The sequence below is a fragment of the Leuresthes tenuis genome, unplaced genomic scaffold, assembly GCF_036924035.1.
Source record: "Leuresthes tenuis unplaced genomic scaffold, fLeuTen1.0.hap1 SCAF_9, whole genome shotgun sequence".
NCBI lineage: Eukaryota > Metazoa > Chordata > Actinopteri > Atheriniformes > Atherinopsidae > Leuresthes > Leuresthes tenuis.
In genome coordinates this window covers 31297356-31318638 of record NW_027325363.1, presented here as the reverse complement: position 1 = coordinate 31318638, position 21283 = coordinate 31297356, and the positions used below count along the sequence as shown (strand labels likewise).

Genomic DNA, 21283 nt, shown 5'->3' with positions numbered 1-21283 from the left:
GTTAATATTTAGAAAAGGAAAACAAGTAGGATCTCCTACATGAACCCCAAAAGAAAGTATTCATTTTGAAAAGACTTTCAAAATCAACTCTTTAAAGGGGAACTCCGGTATTTTTAAACCTAGACCTTATTTGTGGCATGAAATACGTTTATCTACTCACCGAGAACAGTTTGGCGAAAGTCGGCGACCATTTGAAGGTATTTAGATAACTCGCAATCCGCGTATATCCATATAACAGAGTGAACAGGGCAGGGGCGATGCAGCCTCTAAGTAAGGCATTATCTGTCTTAAAGTATTGGTGAAATAAAGACAGATAATGCCTTATTTAGAGGCTGCATCATCCCTGCCCTGTTCACTCCGTTATATGGATATACACATATCGCGAGTTACCTAAATAGCTCCCGAAGGACGCCGACTTTCGCCAAACTGTTCTCGGTGATTAGATAAACGTATTTCATGCCAGAAATAAGGTCTAGTTTTAAAAATACCAGAGTTCCCCTTTAATGTCAGCACTGAGAAAAAAGAAATGTAAAAATGCTTTTTTTTTTTTCCTTTTTCATTTCCTTGGGGTACGTCAATAAGAATCAGTTAATTTGACCAATGATGAAGAGGTCACTCAGTAGAATGTTGTTTGTGTAGCACTTTTCTATTATTGTTACAAATTGCAAATTTACAAGAAAGGATCACATGAGTTTGAATCAGATGGGTCTTTACAAAAACACAATAATGTGTGATAAATGTCTCAAATGTAGACAAAGCCTTTTCCAAAGAGGAAATTAACTCATAAATTAAATTAGAAAGTTGAAACTCAGACCTTTGAATATTCCACCATCTGGAAACATTTCTGGCTTTGAATCACTTTATCCCATCTGTTCTGTTTTAAAACCTGTAAGGTGAGTGCTGGTTTCTGTATTATTATTTGCAGTACCCTCCTCAAAATAAAAGTGTTTAATTGTAATGCTAAACATATTGTTACTGTTAATATGTCAACTTTTTCTACGTTAGGATCCAATCAGTTTCCCGAGTGTGACGTGGATTGACCTAGGCAACAATGTGGACATCTTCTCTCTACCGCAGCCCTTCCTTGTCAGTTTGAGGAAGCGCTGTCCTAAGCAGGGAAACCTGCCCACCATCCTGGAGTTTGGAGAGAGTCAGGCCAGCGACCCCCCCGAAAGGCTAAAGGGTCTCGGAGAGGAGGAGGAGACGGATGACACCAACAGGACTGAGAGCATGGGCGAACTCCGGTCAGAGGTGGAGGAGGAGCTGGATGGAGAGACTGAGATAGAGGAAATGATGGAGGAGCTGCTGGACTTTGACAGGGAGGTACAGGGAAAGGATGATGAGGAGGAGAGCATGTGGACAGTGGGGGAACAAAGGAGAGCAGGTGGGAGGAGGAAGGAGAGGCAAGAGGAAAATGAGATGGAGACACAGCAGAGAGACCTCCGGCTGAGGAGAAGGGCGGTGATGGCAAAGGATGACGATGACACGCAGAGCCACTCCTCCCAACTGTCCTGCTCCAGCCAGTCACAACACTCCTCTGGAGCAGTTGAACCAATTAGGGAAGAGAATGACCTGACTGACCAGTCAGAGCATTTAACCTGATTGCTGCACCCTGCCCTGTGTTTTCCCTCCTGTGTCCTGTGTGGAAGGAGGTTGCAGAGGTCTGTAGCTAACTAAGTAAAGAGGATGCAGCTTTGCATGTAATCAGTGTAAACATGCCACTTGATCCTCCCTCCAGTGATCTGATTTGTGACCAACCATCTACAACAGACTTTAATGATAGCTGAGCCCAGATGTAACAGGAAAGGCCAATCCCACCGGCTGTGCAGTTTGTCATAAAGATCTGTGACTTGAGGCTTTTATGTACAGAATGTTAATCTTTAATGAGGTCCTTTCTCCTGTTAATCTTGGTTGTACCTACATGTGCCTGTAACACCTCCAGTTACTGGTTTAAAGTGTATCCTTATAGATAAACCAAACTAGACGGTTAAACGCTAACTAATGAGGGCCCTATAACTTTTTGAATAATGCTTTTACCAAAAACTAGAAGAGAAAATATATATAAATATATATGACATTTCCGTCCCACATACAGCACCGACAGCTGGTCAGATGGATCAGAGGATGAGCAGGAATCAAAGGTGAAGCCACTTGTGGAAATCTGTTGCTGCTTAAGAAATAAACAAATGCACTGTGGTGTCGAGCTGGGGAAATTAGTCAAGTGAAAGAGCTGATAAAGAAATCAGTGCTGCAAAGATCTAATGATTGTTAGGTTGCTGAGTGAGAAGTGTAAAGAGCATCTTATTTGGCAAAGGAAAAAGACTTGGTGTCTATGTTGAAAAGGCCAGTGTGGTCATGACAATGCCATACTTCTCAAAGCAAATATGAAATATTTAGTAGCCTTTTTCACATAATTCAGGTCATGCTTCACTCCATTAAACGCTATGTCACATGCTCAAAGCAATGTGTTTATGTAAAACCCATTGTTATGATTACATTCAGGTATAAAATGCTCAAATTATCTCTTCATACAGTATATAGTTTTCACCCAGATTGTGTTTTTCCTCCATATGTCACATATAGTCCATCATGAAAAGCTTTAACAATAAACTGTATTTTTGGATGTACATTATATATAAATATATATAGATAGATTGTTTTTATCTGTCCAGCTACAACTGTGTAGATTAGCTGCAAGAGAGAGAATACCAGTGAATAAAAACTTATTGTTGTGTTTTTGGTTCGGAAGAGTAGACTTTATGAGCTGAATGTTGCTATTAATTAGTTATTTAATAATGGTGCCTGAAATGGAGAGGTTCTGTTGTTCTAGAAAAGAAGATTTGAGGTTCAGAGATGAATGGGAATATAATAAAGCTTCATTGTAAAGAAGAAAAAAGTTAAATAAATAAATCTCCACGTCACGTTTGAAGCTGTGTCAATAAGAAATTAGGTTCTGCCGTTGGATGATCATTTTAAGTGCATACAGCAGGCTCCATTATGGCAGTATTTAGTTTTTCTGGGTATATGGAATACTCCCCAATTAGAGAAGTGGTACACAATAACAGAAACACAGCTAAGTAACAGTATAAAACAATTAAGAAATTACTACACCTGTTTGATCATTAATATCACCCTGCAGTCATACATGGTGATGGCATGGCGATGGCATGCTGAGGTACTGTGTTTCTGTGCTGGTTGAGTGACAAGTCAGCATAAAGCAACTCTGAGTGAAAACATTTTGTAGAATGCTGAGGGTCTTGGACCTGGCCAAATAACACCACCAAAAACAAACGGCTGTAGCTCAGGAGGAAGAGCAGTCGCCCACCAATCGGAAGGTTGGTGGTTTCCCCGGGCTTCCTACATGTCGAAGCGTCCTTGGGCAAGACACTGAACCCCACGTTGCCTCCAGTGTATCATTGGGGAAAAAAATCCCGTAGTTATGTATCCTAAGACGTGCTGTGTGAGTGGGGTGAATGCGACATGTAGTGAAGCGCTTTGAGTGGTCAGTTAGACTAGAAAAGCGCTATACAAGTACAAGTCCATTTACCATTACCAAGAAAAAAGAAAAGATGTATGTATGTGTATATATATATATACACACATAGATTTTTGTCCAGTTAAGCCTTACGAGTCTGCTTCGAGCCTTTCAGTAATCTATTTCAACTCAGTGTCATGATCTGACTTGGCTTGGAGGTGTGAGTTTCAGGCTGGGTGAGCAGGTTTCCTTGGATACCAGGGCGGAGTATGGCTGCTGCCTGGTGTCACACCTGTTCTTCATCTACCATCATCAAGAATTTTACTTAAGGAGCAGCAGGCGCACCAGTCTTCACCAGAGCGTTCTACCATTTCCATGGTAATCAGGCCAGCTCTTGTCTTTGAGTTATTGACAAAGAAGTTTATGGTGTGCACTTACCTTGTCTCCTCGTTCCAGCCTCATTCCTCCCGAGTCTGACGGATTCCCTGGCTTCCTTTCTCATCTCTCCAACAATTTTGCTTTACCTGAATCTGCTTCACCACCTGTCTGCTCACCCGCCGCCACTATGGAAAACACCCTCCAGCCAGTCAGTCTCTGCCTCACCCTCCAGTTGTGTTTTCACCAGCTCACAGTAAGGCGATCTCAATTACCCCTTTTGGAACATTCTTCCGCTTGGATTCACACACTAACCAACCTCTCCATATCCAGTTACACCTGCCGCTCGGACCCATGTGTTATCTTGGTTTTCCCAACGTCTCCCTGGCTCCTGATTCAGCGTTCCCTCATCTCATTCCACTTGTTCCCTAAAACTAAATCTTATTTTTTCTTCTAAACTGAATCCAGCGTTTGAGTCCAATCTCTGTTTTAGCTGACACCCCGTGACACTCAGTCCTTATAGTGCCACAAGAATTGTGCTGTGGTCTATGGAATTAACATGACATTGTATGGATAACAGACATGTCATTTAAAAGCACTCCATACATTAAATTGTCCCCTTCCTCTTCTTTAATACCAGCTGAATTTTAGTGGCATTACATGTAAAACTAATATCAAAGAGAAACCTCCTTTTAGACAGAGGTGACACATCATTGTTATTATTTTTTTATAATTAAAGCTATTCTTTGACATTATGTATGGTTCAATGCATCACTTTGTGGCCTGAACATCTGTATACCATCTGTCACTGAGAGTGACTGCATGCAGTCAGTGGATTGGGTTTGATTCTTAAGGTCAGACTTTTAGGATCACTGTGGTGATGGCTGTGAGAGGCCTGCATCAGAATGCAGACATTAGAGATGAGAAGTGTGTTTACATGTTTATGTGCTGATGCTGTGCATATGTCTGCTTTTAATGTTAAGGTAATGTCATGGCAAATCAATGAAAGTTTCACAAGTTCAATTACCCTGATGTATCAACAAACGTGTACTTTTTATTGAAACCTTTGATCTTGAAATGATAAATCGTCTGTACTGGTATAGTACTTTTCAAGTCTAGCTGACCACTCAACACACTTTTACACTACATGCCACATTCACCCATTTACTCACACACCCATAGACATCTTAGTCTATATAGTTGTATAGGCTATGCAGTCCTTTCTTACAGACATTCACACATTTACTAGTGGACACATCAGTAGGGGTAGCTACCGGGGCCAGGGACACTTTGACATGTGGCCGAGGGAAGCCGAGAGTTGAACTACTGACCTTCTGATTGACAGGTGACTGATCTTTGTCCTGAGTTCCAGCCGCCCCTGAAAAAAGGAATCCAGTGATATCCAATGATACTGTAAAATGGCTTAATCCTCTCAGTTGCCTTGTTCGTGTCAAACATTTGTGTATTGGTCTGTTCTATATATATATATATATATATATTTTTTAAGCACTCTGGTCAGTCCTCTGCTCATCGCCACTAGCAGAATGGCGAGTACTCACATGTTGCTGTAATACCTACATTGTCTTCATCTTGAACTTACAGAAAAGGAGGGTATATAAATGTTTTTAGTGACCAGATCACTTGAAGATGATGTGTATGTATTGTGAGATATGAAAAGAGAATCTGAAGCATGTCACTATGAAGCTTTTCTTTATTCTTGGTTCTTTTTTCTGTATATATTCCTCAATGTATGTTATGCCTTTATAATATTTTCTGTACTACCCCTTTTCCACTTTATCTATCTGATTACTCTCAAAGATTACTCCTCATTTAAATTCCAGATTAATTGTCAAACCTTATGATTGCTGTCTTACCATGGATCTAACCAATAAATTCTACAATAAGGAAAAAACTAAGACATCCAGCCTTTGTTTTACTTTGTTATCCAAAAGCAAAAGTAGCTGTCACACCAAGACAGCCACTTCTTTGTCTGCAGTAACACGTTAACATATGGAAAATGCTGCCTGTGCTTTGCACAGCTGTTTTGATTCTTTAGAATGATATCATTATAGTATAAATGTACTGATGTTTTGGAATTGCGAGGTTGTCACAAAATCTCTCTTGCTATTGAGTCATTCACAATTAAGTAGTGTTTTTTTTTCTCTCCCTATAACAAGATTTAATATTGGGAAATCAAAACCGTAATTACTCAATAAATATTGACACAAACAATTGTTTGTTTCTATAGCACTTGTTCATATTAAGAGTCATCCCATAGTGCTTTACAGATAAAGTAAACAAGTTCAATAAAAGTAGAATCCTTAGTTATGATCCAGTTCAAATCAAATCAGTCCAGTTCAATTCAGTTTCTTTCTATGATCCAGGTTTAACAGATATCAAAGTTGTCCACTAACTAAACAAACATTTCTGGGTCTGGGAAACATTTGAGTTGAAGATGAACTGATCTCAAAAGACCTTAATAATAGGATATTCTTTTCAATATTGTGAGGCAAGATCGATTTATTTTCTTTATTTTGTGCAATTTTAGGGTGAAAAGAAGAGAAAAGGAAGCCAAGTATATATTTTTTGTGTGTCTAATGAGAACACACAGGTAACTTTACCAAAGTATCAGACTGTAATTAGCTTCTTATGGCTCGTTGTTAGTAACTGCTAAATTCAAAGCAATATTGATATTGGCACTTGAAAACTTGTCCAAACTAGCTATTTAGTCCTCTAAGCAGCTGCCTTTCAGTCTGTGAAGTAATTTGGAAATGGAAGCAAACAAGAGTGGTTCAGGTGAAGTTGCGGACTAGATGACTAAGAAAACATTTGAGACAACCGCTCATAAGACTGCTAGAAAGGCTATATGCTCCCCTGAGCCCCCAAAAATTTTAATTTTAAAATTTCGACCACAGACAAAGATTCTGAGAATCAAACCACAACTGTGACAATACTGATATTGGTGAGAGTGAATATTTTATTCATCCTTTACTGATACCTTGTGGCCAATGATAAAAATTGCAACTAACACATTGCGTTCACTTTGCATTGGAAGATTTTATTCAGCTGTTAGAGGAAAAATCTTCATGTCCAGAATAAAATAAGAGCTTTTCTGCTGACCAGTCGCAACAACCAGGTGAATCTGTAGTTGAATAACAACCCATTAACATAGTGAACTTGGCCGTCAAGAGTAGATACAGTGGGCTATGGGCTTATATTTGTCTCAAAAATATAATGCACAAAGGGTGATCTACAAATACGCCTTGAGTTGCTCACGTCATTCTTTCCGCAAATTCACACAGATCCACAAACAAATAGCTCGTGATTCACAAAGCACCATCCAGTAGATGGTACCGTTGTTCACTGATCTGTGGCTCGGCTTAAAAACAACGAAGAAAGAAGATCGCTGATTAGTAGTATAGTGATGACATGGACGCGTTAATTGGATGTAATGGATGGTGTTTGTTACAAGTCTGTAGTTTTAAAGTTTTAGTTTTATTTCAGCCACCTTTATGTTGTTTTCAGTCAATCAGCCTAACGTTAGCAACGGAGTGATCAGTGAAAGGGCCGGTGTGGCTGAACTGTCTGCAATGAAGGTCTTAACCAGTTCTCTTGATTGAATGAAATAAGTCAGCTATGCACCACCAACTCTTTCACGGATCAGTTTGACACCTTTTGTGTAAAGCTTAATCTTAACGGCCCTTGCACACACACCAGGCATGCTTTCTGATAGCTACATCAGCGTGTTAGTTTAACTGGCTACATAATAACTGAAGGTTGAGTCCAGGATTCGCATATCTAACACATTGAGCGTGTCAGTCACTTTTCTGTCTTATGTCACGCACTCCCATCACACTATTTTTCACGCTGAAAAGAAATTATAATATAAATTTCTCTGGCGCGCCACTATCACTATGGAAACGGCTCCCATGAGTCTAAGCAGATGAGTTATTAATAACAACACTAATAATAATATTATTAATGAAAGACCCCCATACCTGCAACCCGTGCCCAACTTTTTTTCTCCCCCATTCAATACCAAAATCGGGGACGTCTGGGCCCCCTCGCGTGAGGCTGTCATGGCTGTCAAGATTATCATGACCTACATGTTTGCTAATTGCAATTGACTGAAAAAAGCACAAAGGTGTCTGAAATAAAACTAAAACTTTAAAACTACAGACTCGCAACAAATACCATCCATGAATGTTATCACACCCAACTGACTCGTCCATGTCTGTATGTTCACCATGTATGGATATTACTAATCGGCGATCTTCTTTCTTGTCGTTCTTAAGCCGAGCCATAGATACATCAGTGGACAACAGTGCCATCTACTGGATGGTGCTTTGTGAATCACGAGCTATTTGTTTGTGGATCTGTGTGAATTTGCGGAAAGAAAAAATACGAACGTGTGATCCACAAATGCTGAGTCACGATTCACTAAATTTTCAGTTTCACAAATGTCTTTTTTTCACAGAATTTTCAGTTTTACGAATAAAAAAAATATATTTACAAATACACATATATTTGTAAAAAACAATACACAAGTTAAAAATAGGAAATTTGTATTTGTGGATCGCAAAACACGTGTGCAACTCAAGGCATATTTGTAGATCACCCTCTTTGCATTTGCAGTTATTCTTTAAACAAATTCAAGCCCATAGTAGGCTATGTTTATTTTCAAGCTCTTAGGATGTAGATACGTACTTTGCTGATTGTCACCAAAATAAAACCATATGCACCAGTGTCGTTCTCTAAAACAGAGAAAACGTCCACATTCTTCAAGATGAATTAGTTTTGTCCCCATATAACCGTTTTTCCCCATTATATTATATTTGATTATATTTAGGCTTTATTATATAGCTGTAGCATGCATGGTTGCTGTGTCCGCCTAACATAACGTTTTGCTCCAAACGGAAGTTTTATACCGCTATTTTCGATTTAGCTTGACGCACATGGACGTTCTGTGTGTAATTAGTACGTCATATCCGGTGAGTGGGGGCCTTTTTGTTTTCCCGTATCCGCCATTTCAGTTTTTGAAGTTAGTTGTCATCGGTGGCTGGTATGTAGCTGCAATTCTGTCTCTTAAACCAACTGTATAATTTGTAGTTGTGAAGTCTAACCACAAACCAAATAAGAGTTTTTTTTCTTTTTTTTTCTTTTTTTTCTCCTTTTCTTCTTTTTTTTTTTTACCTCAAGGCTTTTCTTGTGTGTCGCTGAATTGATGCCCAAACGGCCAGCTGCGGATGTCGTCTGTTTACGCAGCGTGCTCTAGGCGCTAAAGTTTTTGTATGAGTTGAAGGCTGCTTGCAGATAACGGGAGGGAGAGCAGGGAAGGCCTGGTGAAGCCTCGACGTTGGAGTGGTTATCATGGCCGGAAATTTTGATGCAGAGGACCGTGGCAGTTGGTACTGGGGTCGGTTGAGCAGGCAGGAGGCTGTGTCTCTTTTGCAGGGGCAGAGGCACGGCGTGTTCCTGGTCCGGGACTCCATCACCAGCCCCGGTGACTACGTACTCTCGGTATCTGAGAACTCCAAAGTCTCGCATTACATAATAAACAGCATAAGCAACAACCGACAGTCCGGTCCAGGTAAGAATAAAGGGGGCGTGGAGGGGCCCGGTTATAAACTGGTGCTGATGTGACCATTCTTGCATGACTTGCACCAAAGAAGATGCGCAATAGGTTCTCCAGTATGGGGAATTAATTCAGGCCAGACACAGTAAGGCGTGTTTTACGTTAGCGTAATTCCAGTTTAAGGCACACATAAACCTGGTCATGACTTCGGTGCCTAACATATTGTGCAGTCAAACCGTAAATTAGTGATAGGTTCCAACGCTGAGCTTTCATATAACACAGTGTTCATGTAAGCTCTGATCTGGTGCAGCAATGAAATTTGCCAAATGTACTTTTTTGTGCCCTGTGATTGAACTAATCAAATATGAATTGGGGAAAATCATAAGGAAACCAAAATACTTCCTCCTCTTTCTGGAAATCACCTTCACTGTCATGCCTGGTAGCATAAATAGCCTGAGTTCACAACTCACATATTTGAAAATATTAGACAACATGAGAGTCTTAGCACGAAAGGAGTTAATTCTATTTTTCTGAGTTCCTCTTCCTTCCTCCTTAATTTTGACCAGGTTTGGCACATCCAAGGTTCCGTATCGGTGACCAGGAGTTTGATGCTCTCCATGCTTTGCTTGAGTTTTATAAAATCCACTATTTGGATACCACCACATTGATAGAACCCATCAACAAATCCAAACATGCCTCCTTCGTGAGTGTCGGTCCAGCTCCCCCAACACGCTTGGAGGACGAGTATGTCAGAGCACTTTTTGATTTCCCCGGCAACGACGAGGAGGATCTTCCATTTAGGAAGGGAGATATTCTAAGAGTTCTGGAGAAGCCAGAAGAGCAGTGGTGGAATGCCCAGAACTCGGAAGGCCGAACAGGGATGATTCCAGTGCCGTACGTGGAGAAGTACCGACCAGCATCTCCAAGTTCGGTGGCGGGGCCTGGTATGCCTGGGGGACCGTCTGGTGTGATGGCAGTGCACGGGAACTCTGATGGGTCTGCAGCCCAGTCCGGCACTCCGCTGCTTGGAGACCCCAGCCAGTATGCCCAGCCCACCCCTCTACCAAATCTCCAGAATGGACCCGTCTATGCCAGGGCCATACAGAAGAGGGTGCCCAATGCCTACGACAAGACTGCCCTGGCCTTAGAGGTAAATAATTTATATGTAGTGTTTTTCTTGACTGCTTGCATTCTTTTGGCATGCTCTGGAGGACAGGAGAGGGTTAGGAAGAAGGATGTAGGACCAGCCCTTTAAGTTATCAAGACTGAGTTCACATTCTTTGACTGTCCTTCCTCATTGTGTTCATGGTTGTTTCTTCTCATACTTGTTGAGCTGTGTGAAGAGGTGTCATTGTAAAAAAGTGCTCTGCCAGCTCTTACTTTTCTTGATGAACTGGTCATTTAATTTGTTGTCTGCAGAGATCTGTCCACTGACATTACAGGTTGACTTGCTTGAAGTTTGCCCATAATGGTTGCTAACAGCCTGGCTGGCTTCATTTATGTGGACATTGTTGTTGATTAGAGGGAACTCTGTCTTTTAACTAAATTTGAATGTAATACCGTACCAAAATATGAAAACTGCTCTTGGTGTTGGCTGGTTGCAGTGTGGCTGGGCTGTGAAACTGTCCGGAAGTGAGAGCTGGGCTCCCACGAAGCAGCTCATTGGGGGAAGGAAATAGTTTGTGTTTGGGAACAGGACCATTTCCTCTGGTCTCTGTGAAGCCAAAAATCCAGCTGAGGGCGGAGGACTGGGATGAGGAGGCGGGCCAGGCTAAATGTCCTTTGTCTCCACTACCATACTCCGGGACAGTACTGCTAAAGGCACCAGTACAGATCCAGTGTTTGTCTTTCTTGTGTAGAGTCTACCCACAAAGAAGCTGCTGCTGATGTTTGATTCTTTTCTTTCTCTAGCTCATCTGTCAATTTAGTCAGCAGACGTATTTATTTTATAAATTTTTTGCCTCTTTTGGTCTATATACTAGCAAAGCAAATCCGAAGCAGACTTTTGAAGAGCCACAAATAAGAAATGTTAATCAGACATGTTTCCATTGATGGGTTGGAAGTAAATAAACAAGAGCGTGTAGTGTCGCCAAAGGGTAGCAGTACAAGCTACCTTGCTCGTGTTTATAATTCAAGAGAAGAATAATTCCACTGGAACCTAGAAAACTAGAGCTCTTACTGTGGTGGACATCTGCATTAGGAAAATGGAGAGCGCTTTTCTTCAGGAATCATTATGATCTTTGGCAATATGTGGGTTATTATATTTGGGAAGACTTCAGTCAGTCTTTTGAGTTTATTTCACCAGTAAAAGCTGGTCACACCACTTTAATTCATGCCAGACTCAGTTAGAAAAGTTTTTTCCATTCCTTTTTGGGGGCTTAGCAGTGAAGCTGCAGACACCCATTGTGTTAGAACCTTTTCCTATTTTTATTATTATTATTATTACTATTGATCCGATTCCTCTGCAATTGAAGTCTATAGCAGCCCCTAGAACGCTATGGTAAAAAGTTGTGAAATTTGGCAAACGTATTCTGGACAGTCCCATTAGCAAAGTCAAGAATTTTTGTGCCCAAAAAGTGAACTCTCAAGCGCCATCAACACGTCAAAGTTTGAAGTGCATTCAACTGCATAACTTCTGACTCGTTGGTCCAAATTTCACAAATGAGGTACCATTGGAATCCTTGAATCATGACGAGTCCAACCTATGACGTCAATTTCCGCCTAACTAGATTTTCCGCCATTTTAAATTTTAGCAAAAACCTTCAAAAAGCATTTCAGGTCACGCAGATATTCCGATTTCCATGGGACTTAGCACATAGAATCTTCAGACCAAGTCGCACAAAACTTATCATGTTGATTTTTTTTTTTTATTTATTTATTTTTTTTATTACGCTTCCGTTTGCCCGTACCAGCCAATCAAAATTGGTGGCGACAACGCCAAACAGCGGCCATGCGTGTCAATCATGTCGTCCCAGTAAAGGTGTGTGTAGAATTCTCTCCGTTAGCTCTCCTATAGCTGCAAGTAGCCACAAAACAGTGTGTTATGTGTTTACAGAGCAATAGTACACGTTTGTTCATTCATTCGCCTTAAAGTATTGGTGAAATAAAGACAGATAATGCCTTGGCTGCATCGTCTTTGCCACTTTCACTCCGTTATATGGATCGCGACTTATCTAAATAGCTTCCGAAGGATGCCGACTTTCGCCAAACTGTTCTCTGCGAGTGGATAAACGTATTTCATGCCAGAAATAAGGTCAAGGTTTAAAAATACCGGAGTTCCCCTTTAATATGCACTCAGTCTGGTAAAACTTTCAAATTGCTCAGTGTTTGAAATGTCAAAGAGATGAGTTTTTGTTTTCTCTTCTGCATGAGATACTCGAATAAGAAGCAGATTCAGACATTTTAGAGCCTGGAAACTGAGTTTAGAATCATATACCCATCAGTTGAAATTATGAACTGTTCGTTTTCCAGAGTGTTTTCTGAGGTTGTTCCTAATTTGCCATCCATTGACCAGTGAGGTAGCCAATAGATCTGTGGAGCTACTGTAGTGAATGGGTTTACAGGACAAATCTAATGTGACGTTAATTGCCGGTAATTATTAAATTTAATTAAATTGTTTATCTGATAAGGCAGCAAAGGAGGGGATTGCCGTTTAACTGTCAGGAAAAGTACATGTGACATTAAGCAGCATCTCTCATTGTTTTATGATATAGAATGTTTTCTTATTACACATAAGAGCTGCATAAATTATGAAACAAACACAGCTTTCTGCCATCCAAGTAAAATAAGTAGCGTTTGTTGTGGCTGACTGCTGCAAGAAGGTTAATTAGCACATTAATAAAGCTATAAAATGACCTCTGGTTTGTTGTCTGGCAGCTGACCACTTAAGCTGGCTACCTGAGTCCTAATGTGAATGCCAAACCAAGATTTTCAAATGCTAATGTAAGCCGAGAGCTAAGTGTCAGAGACTAGAGATGCTGCTAACATTCACAGACGGCAAGCCTCTCGATTCCAATGTGCCTCCAGCTTAATACAAAACAATAAAGATGAAGAAATGGGCTGCTTGTGGTATAAGGACATGTTGGAGGAGGCGGTAGTAAATACTGGCAAAATTCCTGGACCAATAAAGTTTTCCAGTGGCATTTATGTTCATCTGTTCCAACTGAGCAGCTGTTACAGTAGCTGGACTAATGTTAATGGCAGTGAACTAGTCCCTCCCATCATTTAGATAAGCTGCCAGTTTTGGTTAATGTAAAATCAACATGACTACGATCAGTGTTCCAGGTTACTCTGCTGACTGTAGAAGACAGTAGCTCATTTTGTGTTGGTTTTTATCAAGCCAGTTGTTTAAATCCGTTTAAAATGAAGTCACCACTGTTTGCCAGTATAGTTTTTTTTTTTTCAAATCTTTTTCAACATATGTCTCACATCCCTGTCATCTATACCTGTAGATTGTCATGAAAATGGCATTGTTTGGTCATTTGTTGAGAGTTCTGTGTCATTCCTGCTCCTGCTGTACACAGGTGACTAAGTGATCACTAAGTGAGGTAAATTAAAATTGGGTCATTGATGGTACATCTGTGCATTGCTAACACTGTCGAGGAGTTTTGTCAGACACAGTGTGGAAAACATACAGCTAAGTGGGGCAGAGAGAGTGGATTTAAAGATGAGATTTCATGGCGAGCCACCAGGGACAATATTCAGGATTATGAATATCATACATGCTAAGCTGAACACCTAACACACATGCCAATGAAATGCTCACATATATACAACTCAAATCCTCTCTTACACACTTACGAAGTCAAACTCTCACATACCATATTGACGACCTTGCACGCATCCTAATCCTCACACACACTGGTGAAAGGCTCTCATAGAAACTAGTGAAAAACCTAACACTATTCACTCACACATTTAGATTGTTAAGAATAAATACATATTTACTGATTAGGGATGTCACGATACCAGACATGTAGTAGTCGATACCAATACCAGTGACATTCCACAATTCTCGATACCCAATTCGATACCACAGTAAAAACAAAACAATAAATTCCATGTACTTAAACATACTAATTTATTAAAACATTTGAACATTACAAAAAACAACAGAGGCACTGGTATGTAGCCTCCAAGTAGTGAATGAAAAGAATACACATTTAACATTACAAAAAAAGAACAGTGTCATGTAGCGTTCAAGTAATAAATAAAAATTATTTAATATTTTACATTGACGTATATATTAAGGAAAATAAATGTGGTCTTATGAAATTGTGTTTTTGAATGTATCTCATCATAGACTGCTGTCAGTAGAGAAAATGGATCATATTTGTGTAGGAGAGACTGTCTGAAATCAGGCAATATCAGAACCATGATTATGGGATATTCTATGAAAAAATATCTGCTTAGTGCCTATTGCGCATGTGCACTCTAGCTTTAGCTTACCAGCGCACAGGTGATCTGCGCACATATTTTAAGCACAACTTTAGTCTTTGCAATGTAAGCAGATACATTATTTGATCTATTTTAAAACTGGATAATTGTCACAGAGAAACAAGGAATACCTTCGGAAAGGGTATGTTCTACTGTTTATTTTCATATATGGTGCATTGTGTAGTGACGGGGAATTAGCGACTTATTCAGCCGTACTTCGCAAAGACATAACTTTGTTCTGTTTGTTTTTTGTCTTCATCACATGATTATTTATTTTTGGGGAGTTCGTGAGTGATTCAAAAAAGAGTAATGAGTGTGGAGATGGACGCACAGAGCTGTATTTAGATTGTATTTTTGATTATAACACTTTGTCGCATAGACAAACTGCTACCATATTTGAAAAGGCGCACTCCCGCTCTTTCATGTGATATGCGTGTTATCTCTCTGCAACGAATACTTCCTGCACAATTCAACTTAAACCCCACAAAGTGAATTTGCCCACAGAGTGAACGCTAACATGACTTGAAACTCACTCTCCTTGAATTCTTTGAATAAATCTTGATGTCTGTTTTTGAGCTGCTTCGCTAAATTGAAAGTGTTTCCTCCTTTTTATTTGAAAAGCTCGTTGTGCATATTGTTTTTTGCGAATCTATTATTAGTCCCTGATCATCTGCCTCAAACAATTTTAGAATTGTTGCATCGACTTGGTACTGAAGTATCGGTTCTCGTGACATCCCCAGTACTGATCATTTTGATTTGTATGGTTCTTAAACCACCCAGTTGTATTAAAAAAGTAACAAACAGTAACAAAACAGCCATAGCTGTGATCTGTATATGAACGGAAAAGTAATTTTTGATAATAATATTATGACTTTGCCTTAAAGTAAAATTAACTTGTAACAGAGTATTTTTACACTATAGTGCAGATAATTTCACTTTAGTAAAGAATATGAATCCATCTTTGGGGATTCCAAGGCGTTTCTAGCCCAGAAGAGAGAGAGAGAGAGAGATATATATATATATATATATATATATATATATATATATATATATATATATATATATATATATATATATATATATATATATATATATAATATCCCCCCAGCGAGTCCTGGGTCTGCCCCGGGACCTCTTCCCAGTTGGATGTGCCTGATAAAGCTCGAAAGAGAGGCGACCAGGAGGCATCCTAACCAAATGCCCAAACCACTTCAGCTGACTCCTTTTGATGTGAAGTAGCAGCAAGTCTACTCTGAGTTCCATCTCAATGGTGGAGCCCCTCACTCTATCTCTAAGGCTGAGCCCAGCTCCCCTCCAAAGGAAACCCATTTCAGCCGCATGTAGCTGTGAGCTCATTCTTTTGGTCACTAACCAGATCTATGACATTAGGTGGGGGTTGAAGCAAAGATCCATTGACCCATCCATTTTCTATACCTGCTTAATCCAACTCAGTGTCGCATGGGTGCTGGAGCCTTTCCTGGACCCATCTGTCCTCCGGCAAGTGGCAGGGTACATCCTGAATGGTTTGCCAGTCCATTACAGAGACGAATGAGACAAACAATCTATCAATGCTCACACTCTCTCCTAGGGACAATTTAGAGTCATGGACAACATGAATGTTTTTGGATGGTGGGAGGAAGTCAGAGTACCTGGAGAGAACCAATGCATACACGGGGAGGACATGCAAACTCCACACAGAAGACACTTAGCAACACAGCTGCTAACAGGGCTAGTAGCTGCTAAGTGTCTCAAAACGAAAACGGAAGACGTCGTTCTGTTTTAGGTGGATAGATGCTGCTCGAAGCTTGGAAGACTTGGATGAGGCTGTTATTACATATCCCGATAATCCACCATGATAATGAGATTAATTTAAACATAAACGGTAATCTTTATTGTGTAAAATTTCACCGCACTTTACTGTAATACCTGTAACCGTTACATCCCTAGAGGTGACGGTACTAACCACCACACCATCTTAGAACAAAGATGGACCAATAAACCTACTGATGCGTCTATCAGTGTGTGAATGCTTGGAAGAAAGCACTGTGTGAACTAAGACGCGTTTTATGAGTGTGAGTGAATGGGCAAATGTGGCATGTTGTGTTAAAGCTGCTGTTTGATGCATACACACAGTCAGAACCTTCCCTCCTGCCACTTGAAGCCATAGTGAGGTAGCCCTTTCGCTCACCCTGGAGAACTTAAACACCGAGGTACTCAGCCAAGGGCTTGTAAGAATCCCTGCACCTGCCTGATACCTTTAGCCTGGGAAACTAAGGTCAGACATGTAACATAGGTGACTTTGTCATCATTAGTATCAGACTGACCCAATGCTGACTGTTCAAGCATTATCCATGTTGACCTGACCTTTGGAATTGCCTGTTAGTCCTTGTTTGCTCAGATTCATTGACATAGGACCAGCCTCTTCCTGCGCAGGTCAACTGTCATTAAACATGATATCACCAAACAGCAGTCCCACAACTAATCATCAGTTCCACCTTGTCCACTGATTTGTCTGGACTCTGACATTTTGACTTACAATATAACATTTAAAACATATTCTCTGGTTTCACCTTCATACATGAGAGATGTGTCTCTTCATAAAGGACAAGAAGCAGCAATAAACAGCTATTTGCTGTCATATATGTGACAATGATCCAAGCAAACTGAAGATATGAACATGGTCCATTGACATTCTTAAAGACATGTTTAATCTTCACAATCTACAAGCTAAACAATTTAACAATAAATTAAGCTAGCGAACAGAACAAACGCAGTAAATTTAATGTAGGAGCTTTTGAATTTTGGTATTTTTTTCATGGCAAATAACTGAAATGGCTCATCAATTGTTGATTATTTTCCTGTCACTGGATTGATCGGCCAACATGACTTCTGAGAGTAACGTGGATTATGTGAATGTCCGTTGTTTCTGTTTCTGCTGTCCATGTTTTTGGCCTCTCACATCTCCTCTCCTTTCCCTCTCCAGGTGGGCGACATGGTAAAAGTGACCAAAATCAACGTGAATGGCCAGTGGGAGGGGGAATGTAAAGGCAAGCGAGGCCACTTTCCCTTCACACATGTCAAACTGCTGGACCAGCACAATACAGAGGACGAACTCAGCTGAGAGTGGACAGCTGGGCTGCTACTTGGACACTAGTATTAGACCTATCCTCACCCTTCCAGTCACACCCCTCTTCCCCTCCTTCATGTGATCTCAAGCTTTTACCTGCACCAAGTACAGTTTCAGAGAATCACTGAGAACAAACCAGGCCCTCGATAGACCCAGGTGATCCGTTTGTACTTCATCATCAATCATCATACCTGTTTTCCTGCTCCGACTGGCAGTAACAGCATAGGTTAACTGAACCTCCTGTTCCATGGATATGACTCCAGCTCTTAGACCACCCTCTGCAATGTCCCCTCCATGGACACCATGTCAACTCTCACTAAGAAAAGTCTTTGCTGCAGCATTCAACAACTTCCTCTTCCTTTGTCTGAGCCAGTAGGTAACTGCTCAGAGCTGTGTCTGTTTTCATCCTTGTCCTCAGCCATCACCATAGCAACAACTCTGTATGCTACATCCATTTTCACATGGGAATACAGCAATGAGCTGGTCACTGATGATGTTAATGTGTTTTGTTTTCTTTGAAGCTGTTATGGTGCCATTATTCAATTATTTGTAAACTCCCTTGTTTTAAAGAAGAGTTCAACAATTGAAAATGCTTATTTCCTGTCATGCACTGAATTATATAGAAGATTGGTATCTCTAACTTCAGGATGGTAAATACAAAGTGACCTCTCGTTACCTTTGCACGGAGTCATGCTAGCTCCAGTTTCCATTCTTGATGCCTAGCCAACTGCATGCACTATGTAGCATCAGAGTGGGTTTCTCATCTGTTTCCAAGTAAACAAGCAAATTTTTCTAAATTCCCAAGTATTCCTTTAATCCTGATCTGCTCATCTCACAGTGTATACATGTAGTGAGCACAGCTGATGTCAGCCAGACATACATTATTTTTAAACATCAGCCTTTCATTTTAAAGATATGAGTGCTGAATAAAGTTAACGGATGGTTTGAATGATTTCTGCACAACAAACTGGAGCATTATTTGAGTGAAATGAAGACCGTGAAAGAGTGAAACGGCAGGGCTCAGATGCAGCTGCAGCACATTAAAGGGCCGACTTGATGAAAAACAGAGATGATTGCACATAGCCATAACAGGTGTACAGTTCTTGTCAAGGACCAGTCCTTCCCTTCTCACCAAGTATCAGCTGGAGAACATAACCCTGTTTAGACCAGCTGCCAGGAGCAACTTCATGTAGTTTGAGCCATCAAACGGCAAACTAGAGAAACTGCATGATGGTTGAAGAGGTGGCGAAAAAGGCAACACTACATCCTGTCACCTCAGCCCCCATCCACCCATCACCTCCAACCAAGTAGTCTTTTGTAAGATAAATAGAACATGTTATGAAATTATGTACTGTGTGGTTATCATTTCATGCTAAATATTGTTTTTGTTGTCTTTGAAATTTTCCTGCTTAGCTAATTTTGTCCAGAGGTGCATATTTTTTACTGCTGCGTGTTTGGAGAGAAAGTGGCTTGGTATGGTGCTTAATTGTGATTAATCTGACCCCAGCTGCTGATAGGGCACATTTGTTCGCCCCTTCAAGACCACGTGTGTTCTCATACTGCATCTGATGTACATGATTGATTGAAGTTGAACAGAGTGAATGTAGTCTCTACAATACTAGTTAGTACAGTCCATATTAGTGCTCTCCATTCAGCTAACTGAATATACCTTAGCTAAGCAGACTGCTGTGTGTCCAAAACTTGTAATATGTGTCAAAAGAAAGGCAGAGCGGTATTATTAGTACCCACCCTTTGTTTTGAAGCCTTTTATTATGTTTTTTTTTTTAACCACCTCACACCATTCAGTTTTTTTTTAAACATTTGGTTTCCTTTTGTGCTTTCTCTTTTGATCCTTCACCATTGTTTTATTCACCATCTTGTCCAATCACAATGCAGAAGCCAAGATGGACTTTCTTCTTAGCGGTTTTATCTCGTCCATCTGCTTTCTTTAATTTTGTTAATGATGGTATCTCTCCTCCAAAAGGTTCTTTTCTCTTCAGATTCAGTCTGCTTGTTGACACCTGACAATCATCACCCCATGTATCATAACACGTACTAGTTTGAATTGAAGCAGACATGGTATGTAGTGCATACCCTTACTAGAGATGACACTTAAAATGAGAAAACTCACAGTCTCCTCTAAATGAAGGCTTCCACTCTGACGTTACGCTCAGCTCAGCATGTCACCTGTAGATGGCACTGCAACAGCATTCAGAAAGAAGGGCTCCCTCTGTAAAGTGTGTTCTGCTTGAGCCGATTGAGCTTAAAGAAGGTTAAGTTTGATTTTAACCAGAGTGCACTTATATAGATGTTTGCTCTCTGTTTTAGTGTGGTAATTATCTTCTTGGATGCACTCTCACAAAAGTCTCTGATGTCATACATTTGCCTCATTTGCTTTGTCCTGTCTGTACTATCAATTTTCTTCTTGCTTACCTCTTTAACTCAAGCTTTTCTAAAAAAAAAAACATTTGGTAACATTCTTGGAAAAAAGCTTATCCAGTAGAGTAAAATTTCTTTGGTGCCAGCTTTTAATTTTTAACACAGTTCATTTTTATCTGTGTAGTTATGATCAAATCCAGCTTCTTTGTCACTCAGACTACACACAGCAGGTGCTCATCTCCATAAATCGCCCTATAAACTGTGTTGCCAATGAAACCACCAAGAAGTATTTTTTTAGTAGCACTGCATGAAGTCATTCATTTCCTTTCATATAAAGAAATGGATGGCACAATGCCAGTGGAAATTATGTAATATCGATATGTGCCATTTTATTATAACACTATATTCTTTCAAGACAATTAAAATGACCTTTTTATTTTCTGTAGCATGTAATGTCTTAATATACTAGTAAATAAAATCAACCCATGACAAGTGATTTGTTTTCTGTGATGGAGTTTTTTGATGCTCTTAAAATAATATGAAAATGAATTGAGGAAAACTAGAAAACAATATTGCTTCAAATATACAGTTGACCTTTCTGGCATGTTATGTTTGCAGTTGTAACCACATTTCATGATTAAATTCCTTTTTTTATTCATGCTGCACATGGCAACAGAAATGTTTGCCATTCATAGTACTGTCATATTTTTAGTAACACTGAATCAAGTGTCCAATGTGTCAGTTCTCTTTCGGTCGATACATTTGGTACAACACATGAGTATGTGGAGGGATTGTCTGAAACATGGACACATCTTCCTCTTTGTGTGATGCAGTTCACACTTCGGAATCTCAAAATTCTGATTTAGTATCTCCAATCTCAGATTTATCTCAGAAATCCAATTTACAATCTTAAATT

The 21283-nt window shown here is 40.0% G+C and overlaps 2 protein-coding genes across 4 annotated transcripts in view; both read left to right on the top strand.

The window, feature by feature from the left end:
• Positions 1-5838, top strand: part of lrrc75a (leucine rich repeat containing 75A) — a 133622-nt gene extending 127784 nt beyond the window's left edge. Inside the window, exons 5-6 of one of the 3 annotated variants that reach the window (XR_011917159.1) lie at positions 1006-3853; positions 3932-5838. Coding sequence is in view for 1 of the 3 variants with exons in the window: in XM_072393083.1 (XP_072249184.1) it covers positions 1006-1602 (597 nt within the window). In the remaining 2 variants the exon portion in view is untranslated. Of the gene's footprint in view, positions 1-1005 lie in introns of all 3 variants that reach the window. The other 2 variants (XR_011917160.1, XM_072393083.1) reach the window with 2 other exon arrangements.
• A 3009-nt stretch (positions 5839-8847) lies between these two features.
• crk (v-crk avian sarcoma virus CT10 oncogene homolog) lies at positions 8848-20863 on the top strand. The gene is made up of 3 exons (XM_072393063.1): positions 8848-9440; positions 9992-10575; positions 17845-20863. The coding sequence occupies exons 1-3, from the start codon at positions 9221-9223 to the stop codon at positions 17980-17982; spliced, it is 942 nt and encodes a 313-aa protein (XP_072249164.1). The 5' UTR covers positions 8848-9220; the 3' UTR covers positions 17983-20863.
• Positions 20864-21283: the final 420 nt, after the last annotated feature.